This window comes from Palaemon carinicauda, chromosome 35 (genome assembly GCF_036898095.1).
Source record: "Palaemon carinicauda isolate YSFRI2023 chromosome 35, ASM3689809v2, whole genome shotgun sequence".
In the NCBI taxonomy this organism is placed as follows: domain Eukaryota; kingdom Metazoa; phylum Arthropoda; class Malacostraca; order Decapoda; family Palaemonidae; genus Palaemon; species Palaemon carinicauda.
Window position 1 is genome coordinate 26884251 of NC_090759.1, and position 9115 is coordinate 26893365.

General features: G+C 31.4%; 1 protein-coding gene across 1 annotated transcript in view; it reads right to left on the reverse strand.

Annotated features, from left to right (window-relative positions):
* LOC137627406 (histone-lysine N-methyltransferase SMYD3-like) overlaps positions 1-5211 on the reverse strand; it is a 54361-nt gene extending 49150 nt beyond the window's left edge. Inside the window, exon 1 of the mRNA XM_068358494.1 lies at positions 4912-5211. Within this exon, the coding sequence (XP_068214595.1) occupies positions 4912-5096 (185 nt within the window). The 5' untranslated portion in view covers positions 5097-5211. The remainder of the gene's footprint in view (positions 1-4911) is intronic.
* Positions 5212-9115: the final 3904 nt, after the last annotated feature.

Here is a 9115-nt window from a genome sequence, read left to right on the forward strand (position 1 = left end):
AGGACTTGAATAAATAAATAAAAACGTATGAAAACGGAGAACTTGAGTAAATAGGGAAAACTGTAAGCAAACTGAAAGACATAGAACTGCAAGAAGCAGAATAATCTTTTGTTAAGAAAGGTAAAAGAAGAACAGTTTAAAGTAACGCTATAAATAGACAGCTCCAAGCTGATATTTATAATCATGATATCAAATTTAGTTATGAGCTTCCAAGAGTAAATGAAAAGTAAGTTTTGCGTAAATAGGTTTGAAATAAGGCTTGACCATTGGGAATAAACGGTTCTTGAGACAGGTATGTTTACAAGCCCATATAACAAAGAGAAAATTGTAATGAAAAATGTTTGTTGATTGTCTACACTTCAAAGTGGAAAAGATAGCTGATGGATATAATAGTGAGAATAGGAGTGCCTTGTGGTACAGCTGATTATTATTTGGCTAAAAATAAACTAAAGAAGGAAGATTAAGTTTACGAGAAAATTATCTAAATAATGAGAGAGTGCCATTGACTATCAAATTTTATCTTATTGAGCGCCCCCTCCTGTTAGGATAGACTGCACAATTTGAAAAATCTGTGTGTGTGTGTGTGTGTGTGTGTGTGTGTGTGTGTGTGTAATATCCTCTTATGCATTTATCCTAGGAAGTAATGGTCTCTCGTGTTATCTCTCCAATATTCCATAAATATCGTGAAATGTGGTTACAGGCATGACAATCTCCACTATTGCTGTAACCAATTGCACTGGACTAACTACCGGATCAACCATATGCTTTTCTCCGAGAAGGAAACTACTGTATAGTCTTAGGGTTCACGCTCAAAGGAAAGCTCTGGAAAAGGTAAACTCCCATTCCTGCCTGCATTCAGTCTCCCAAGTAATGAAAAACAATTGTTCATTCTTTTTATAGTTTATATATGAAACATCTGATTTTATGTTGTTACTGTTTTTTAGGATATTTTATTTCAATTGGTCATTACTGATCATATCGTTTTGTTATTTCCTTATTTCCTTTCACCATTGGGTCATTTTCCCTATTGGAGCCCTTGGGCTTATAGCATCTTGCTTTCCCAATCGTAGCTTAGCTAGTAATAATAATAATAATAATAATAATAATAATAATAATAATAATAATAATAATAATAATAATAATAATAATAACAATAATAACAATAATAATAATAAAAATAATAATAATAATAATAATAATAATAATAGACAGTTATGTGTAGTAAGGACATATAAAAAATAAAAAATGGGACAAAATGAAAAGATATAAGTAATATGATGTGTTAACATTGATATGTGATGCAATGATGATACATAAGCAGTTATAAACAGTATTTTACAATGACCGAAGTCCTGAAATATAATGAGCGGTGGATACAATAATGATTACATAGCTAGGAAGATATAACAGCATAAGAACGGCTATATAATGTAGGTTTCCTTCTATAAACGCTTCTAGAAACTCCCAAGGTGAGCACTTCTGCTCTAATCGCCACTCCTTATTGCCAATAGATATTCTCATATATATTTATTCACTAGAGCTTGTAGATATTTACTCTAAATGTGCAGGGAAAGGGATTATTTAGCAAAAATAACTGAATAAATTTATTGATAAGAAGGCAAGTATATAAACACAAAATTAAGTAAATACGAAACCTCTTTTAGATATGAATGCTGTATATTCATTCCGTTATTGTAAACGTTTTCTATTTGCAGGTGTCAATGCAATATATACGGACGTTTTCCTTGCATGTACAAATGTATTGTGACGGGCCGAGAGAAGGTTGTGACTCAAAGACAGTATGAAAGCAACAGAGTGAGTTTATTATAGAACACTCTCCTTTATATACAAAAGCTCAAAGCAACAAGAAATTTCATGTTCAAAAACAGACACTGTTACAGAGGAGAAAAACAGACATGTTTATTCTGGTTCTTTTTAGTGAGAGGGAAGAGCGAAGATACAAGCATAATATATACACACAATGAACTATGTAAGATCGTGTGACACACGGTTGGTACAGTATCCATAAGGGCACCACGAACGTTCAGACTGTCACCTATACTGGACTGCGCTGGAAAATTGATAAATTTTGATGGGGATATACTACGGCGGGCCTTGCAGGGCACACTGTAGATGGTACTCAACCTCCAGCTGCATCCCTGCCTTACTATCTATCCTCTCCTAAAGTCTGATATCAATAAATTCAAGTTATTTACATTTTCATCTCTCAACTAGAAGCAAGTACTTAAGACGAGCCTCGTTAGATGCTATTGGTGACGTCTAATTTTCTTATGCAAAACATTGAGTTCCACATCATGGAGCTTCACATAGTTCTAAACCGATCAAATAGGTAATAGTAAAAATAATAATAATAATAATAATAATAATAATAATAATAATAATAATAATAATAATGCTGATCTATTATTTTGATTAATTCCTTATTTACTTCCCTGCATAACTGCTCTCGTTGCCCAAAGAAATAAATAAAGAAAATAATAGATCAAGATTTCCCTCAAATAAATTAAGAACTATTTCCTATAATAACTTTAAAATAATAATGTTTACAAGATGTCTAAAACCAAACAGTCACTGAAGATGAATGATACAATCTACTGAAAGAGAGAGAAAAAAGAAAAAACATCAACCAAATAATAATTTTTAGAGCGAAAGAAAAAAAAACATCAACTCAATAATAATGTTTACAAGATGTCTAAAACCAAACAATGACTGAAGATGAATAATACAATCTACTGAAAGAGAGAGAAAAAAGAAAAAACATCAACCCAATAATGTTTAGAGCAAAAGAAAAAAAAACATCAACTCAGTAATAATGTTTACAAGATGTCTAAAAACAAACAATGACTGAAGATGAATAATACAATCTACTGAAAGGAAAAAAAAATCAACCCAATGATAATGTTTAGAGCAAAAGAAAAAAACATCAACTCAGTAATAATGTTTACAAGACGTCTAAAAACAAACAATGACTGAAGATGAATAATACAATCTACTGAAAAAAAAAAAACATCAACCCAATGATAATGTTTAGAGCAAAAGAAAAAAAACATCAACCAAATAATAATGTTTACAAGACGTCTAAAAGCAAACAATGACTGAAGATGAATAATACAATCTACTGAAAGGAAAAAAAACATCAACCCAATGATAATGTTTAGAGCAAAAGAAAAAAAAACATCAACTCAATAATAATGTTTACAAGACGTCTAAAAACAAACAATGACTGAAGATGAATAATACAATCTACTGAAAGGAAAAAAAACATCAACTCAATAATAATGTTTACAAGATGTCTAAAAACAAACAATGACTGAAGATGAATAATACAATCTACTGAAAGGAAAAAAAACATCAACCCAATGATAATGTTTAGAGCAAAAGAAAAAAAAACATCAACTCAATAATAATGTTTACAAGACGTCTAAAACAAACAATGACTGAAGATGAATAATACAATCTACTGAAAGGAAAAAAAACATCAACTCAATAATAATGTTTACAAGATGTCTAAAAACAAACAATGACTGAAGATGAATAATACAATCTACTGAAAGGAAAAAAAACATCAACTCAATAATAATGTTTACAAGACGTCTAAAAACAAACAATGACTGAAGATGAATAATACAATCTACTGAAAAAAAAAAAAAAAACATCAACTCAATAATAATGTTTACAAGACGTCTAAAAACAAGCAATGACTAAAGATGAATAATACAATCTACTGAAAGGAAAATAAAAAAACACATCAATCCAATCCTAGATTCAACTTGACTCTTTACATAACATTGACTTCGTTACGGAATACACTTGCGAGATGGGAAGAGGCGTTTCTCTCTGATACTATATTTACAAATAAGCGCTGAGCCACCGACAGCCAAAACAAATATTAGAAGCACGCCTGGTCGTGTTTGACTTAGAAAACTGTTTTGGCGAATCGAGAGAGAGAGGCCTACGGTTTGTGTACACGGGGAAATTCACGTCTAAATACAAAATAAATATAGAATAACTTTTCGGGAATGAAATAAATATATATGTACACACACTTTCAGAAGTGAATTGTTTGTCTTGGTTTTAATGAATGTTGACTCGAGTTAAAAGTGTTCCAGGTCACATTTTGTCAGTTTCACAATTTGCTCCATGTTGCAGCCTTTAGCAATGGCTATGCAGTCACTAGAGTGTAGGTTTCTTTCTTTACAAAATGTCTATAAAATGTCTATTAAAAATCACTAATGTTTTGCAATAAAATTGTATCACCGGGTAAGCTATGAGAGTTAAAGCAGATTTTTTTTTTTTTTTTTTTTTTTTAGATTTTGAAATAGAACAGGATGTAGATGCGGATTCTATAAGGATATTACTATTATTATTATTATTATTATTATTATTATCATTATTATTATTACCTAAGCTACAACCCTAGTTAGAAGAGCAGGATACTATAAGGCCAAGGGCTCCAACAGAGAAAATAGCCCAGTGTGGAAAGGAAACACGGTAATAAATAAACTCCAAGAGAAGTAATGAACAATGAAAATGAAGTATTTCAAGAATATATCGGTGGAAGTATGCACTTTTTCCATTCGTTCAAATTTACTTTTGGTCTCCCTTTAGTTACGTCAGGAATTTTTTTTACTCTTTGGGTAACAGTCATATTCTTTTACGAAAATTAAAGTGGCAGAATAACGAGATTTGTTTTATTTAATCCCGAAAGATAAAAACATTTAAAAATGGAATCAATAGCACGCATAAACATATAAACAAACACATATTACTGTCAATATCTACAGAATCTAATGATACTCAAACAGCAACAAGTATTACATCCAATGAAAGAATCATTAGATGTCATTTAAACCTAACAAAGAATCATTAAAAGAAAAAAAAAATACCTACACATGGGGAATGAAGCAATAATCACAATATTTTGACGCGTGCTGCAGATTGATGACATGAGCAAAGGGTTCGGAACTGACAACCAGATCCCCTTTAGACAGAGGGACTTTCTCCCTCTTCTTGGGAAAGTATTGTCCGTAAAACGGTGTGTAGTGTTCCCTGATTCCCATCCTTTTCAAATCCATACTGTCCTGTGGGGTTGATTCTAAATTCTCTTTTGCAAATCTCACGTTTGTCTTATAGATTTAAGATTATGTTCTATATCTTAAATCTCACGTATGCCTTGTGGGGTTGCTTCTAAATTCTCTTTAGCAAATCTCACGTTTATCTTATAGATTTAAGATAATATTCTATCTCTTAAATCTCACGTATGCCTTGTGGGGTTGCTTCTAAATTCTGTTTCGCAAATCTCACGTTTGTCTCATAGAGTTAAGACTATGTTCTATCTTTTAAATCTCACGTATGCCTTGTGGGGTTGCTTCTAAGTTCAGTTTCGCGAATCTCACGTCTGTCTTATATATTTAAGACTGTTCTATATCTAAAATCTTCCGTTTGCCTTGCGGTTTTGCTTCGAAATTCTGTTTCGCAAATCTCACGTTTGTCTTATGGAGTTAAGACTATGTTCTACCTGTTGAATCTCACGAATGTCTTGTGGTGTTGCTTCTAAATTCTGTTTGGAAAATCTCACGTCTGTCGTATAGATTTAATACTATGTTCTATCTCTTAAATCTCACGTATATCTTGTGAGGTTGCTTCTAAATTCCGTTTCGCAAATCTCACGTTCGTCTCATAGAGTTAAGACTAAGTTCTATATCTAAAATCTTCCGTTTGCCTTGCGGTTTTGCTTCTAAATTCTGTTTCACAAATCTCACGTTTGTCTTACAAAGTTAAGACTATGTTCTACCTCTTAATTCTCACGTATGTCTTATAGAGGTAAGACTATGTTCTATCTCTTAAATCTCACGTATGTCTTGTGGGGTTGCTTCTAAATTCTGTTTCGCCAATCTCACACCTGTCTTGTAGATTTAAGACTATGTTCTATCTCTTAAATCTCACGTTTGGCTTCTAATGCAAGTTGTTATCATAATTTAATTATATATCCTTTTTAATATTTTTCTTTCTAAATTCTACGTCAAAAATCTCCCCCCAGTATTTATAGTTTACATTTAAATAAGGTTTTAAACCCAAAGTCTGCCTCGGACAATTTATCCCTTCACTTGAAAAATAATCTCAGTTTACTTAATGCACTCCTAACTTGTGTCTCTTGAACCTATTTGTTTCCTCCATAGTTACTCGAGTGACATCCCCTCAAAATCTTATCTCTCTCTAAACCTCCTCAAGATTTCGCGTCTCCCTTTTTCAAAACGTCTTCTGATCACGAGTTCGTATGACACTGAGTCTCTTAAGGCCTTCGACCACCTTCTTCCTTTGCGGTCGGGTGTATGCCCTGGGTTAGTGCCAAGGGTCGGTCGTCTTAGCGGACACCATTGCTCTCCGGGGTGTCTGCAACCATACGTGGATCGTGAAGTTTATTTAGGGTAATTAGGAGTTTGCAACATGCAATCTGGAGTATATATATATATATATATATATATATATATATATATATATATATATGTATGTATGTATATATGTATATATATATATATATATATATATATATATATATATGTGTCTATATATATATACATATATATTCATATATATGTGTATACATATACATACATATATATATATATATATATATATATATATATTTATATATATACATATGTATATATATATATGTATGTATATATATAGATATATACATATATATATATATATATATATATATATATATATATATATATATATATATATATATATATGAGTGTATGTATACAGTAAATGTATCAATGAGCGGAGACGTTTTCCATAAACTTAGATATATTATGATACAACATACATGAAAAATTTGGTATACAGCAATATATAATATAATGTAGGCTTGAAGGTTATCAAAATCGTTTACTAAATCATTCAAATTATTATATAAAACTACATAAAGAAGTATTTTACATGAAATTGTGCCTTAGCTTTGAAATCAATAATACATATGGTGGACATTAATACCTGTATCCATTCAAGTGACTGATTACTTAAACATTTAAAAGATATATAAAAGAGTTATTAAAGATCGTTAATGATCGTTTGCGGTAATGTGAGCTATAGACCAAAGATTTGATAAGATTTTGAGATGTCTGCAGTTCCCGATTGGAATCCACGATATCTTTTGGCATTAAAGGAAGTGAGTTTTGTAAATGGAGATGCATTATTTCACATATTTCAATCGTTAATATTTTTTTTATAAATTATTATTACTATTATTATTATTATTATTATTATTATTATTATTATTATTATTGTTGTTGTTGTTGTTGTTATTTGCTGAGCTACAAACCTAGTAGGAAAAGCAGGATGCTTTCAGTCCAGGGGCCCCAAAAGGGAAAATAACCTAATGAGAAAAGGAAAACATGGTAAAAGTAAATATTTTAAGAACAATAACAACATTAAAATAAATATTCCCTATATAAACTATTAAAACTTTAACAAAACAAGAGGAAGAGAAATTATATAGAATAAGGTGCCCGAGTGTACCCTCAAGCAAGAGAACTCTAACCCAAGACAGTGGAAGACCACGGTACAGATAATTGTTAAGGAGAGGAAATCATGAATTTTTTTCCCTTCTATAAATTTTTAATAAGCGAAATCGATATTTTTTCCTATAAAACAACAAGTTTTTGCTCCTGTAATGAAATGACTACATAAACATTAAGAGTCTTAACGTACAGGAGCAATATGTTGTTGATGGTAGAGAGCATATACCATACGCTGCACATGCGCTAACCATTTATCTCTACGACAGTGCAATTACTGGCATCAATGACGTAATGCCCCGCACATACCTTAGTGCCAAATCTGCGTCTCTGCCCTAACCCGCTCCCCCCCCCCCCCCCCCCCCCCCGAACCTTACCCCTAATGCCAAGTAACGTTACCAGCTGTACAAGGCGAACACCACCTGCAGTACCCAGAAAAAGCCTTCTTCACAGACGGGTATATGGCATGATGCTAGCCAATTGCTTTTATGTAATTCTTTAACAATGTGTTCCACTTATTCATCAATTATTTTTGTAGTTGGCCAAGCCTTCTTAGACGGGTATATGGCATGATGCTAGCCAATTGCTTTTGTAATTCTTTAACAATGTATTCCACTTATTTATCAATGATTTTCGTAGTTGGCCAAGCCTTCTTCACAGACGGGTATATGGCATGATGCTAGCCAATTGATTTATATAATTCTTTAACAATGTATAATTTATCAATTATTTTCGTAGCTGGCCATTCGTTATAAATTTCTTTCCATGCGTGAAACCAATTATAATCTGCATTGTTTACTTTTGAGTGAGTCCAAAGATCAAAGATAGGTGACAGAAATAAACTTATTGACAACATCATACCTAAGAGTACTGTGTCATGGTAATAGCATAGTAATAGAGTTGACAGATATGTCTGTCTTCGGATCATAACATAATTTTTTTATGACAAATATTATTGACTTGCATAACTCTTTGCCGTAATTCGGCATATGAAATAGTTGGTTAAATTTGGCTTTAAGCTTGCTCATAACCATGATGATAATAGTCATGATGGCATAATTAATGTGAAAATTAAGAAATTTAGATAATACTGAGTACAAATTAGGGAACCTAACCTAATGATAACCTAACCGAACCTAAGGGTATGTTGTGACTTGGTTCATCTGAAACTAGGTTGAAGATAACCGGGAAAATAATTTTGATAAGTGATTCGAATCAGCGAAGCTTTTAACATAATTATCAAGGACATTTGATATTCTACTTTCTACATTTGCATACGAACATAAAGTAAAAGGACATACTTTTTACGATATTGGGTTTATCAAAATGACGTTGAAAGAGAACACACTGCAAAGTTTTTGTTCAAACTCTAACATAAAAATAACAATAACAATAATAATATTATTATTAATAATAATAATAATAATAATAACAATAATAATAATAACATTAATAATAATAACAATAACAATAATAACAACAACAACAACAACAACAACAACAATAATAATAACAATAAGAAGTAGAAGAAGAAGAAGAACAACAACAACAAGATCAGTTGAATA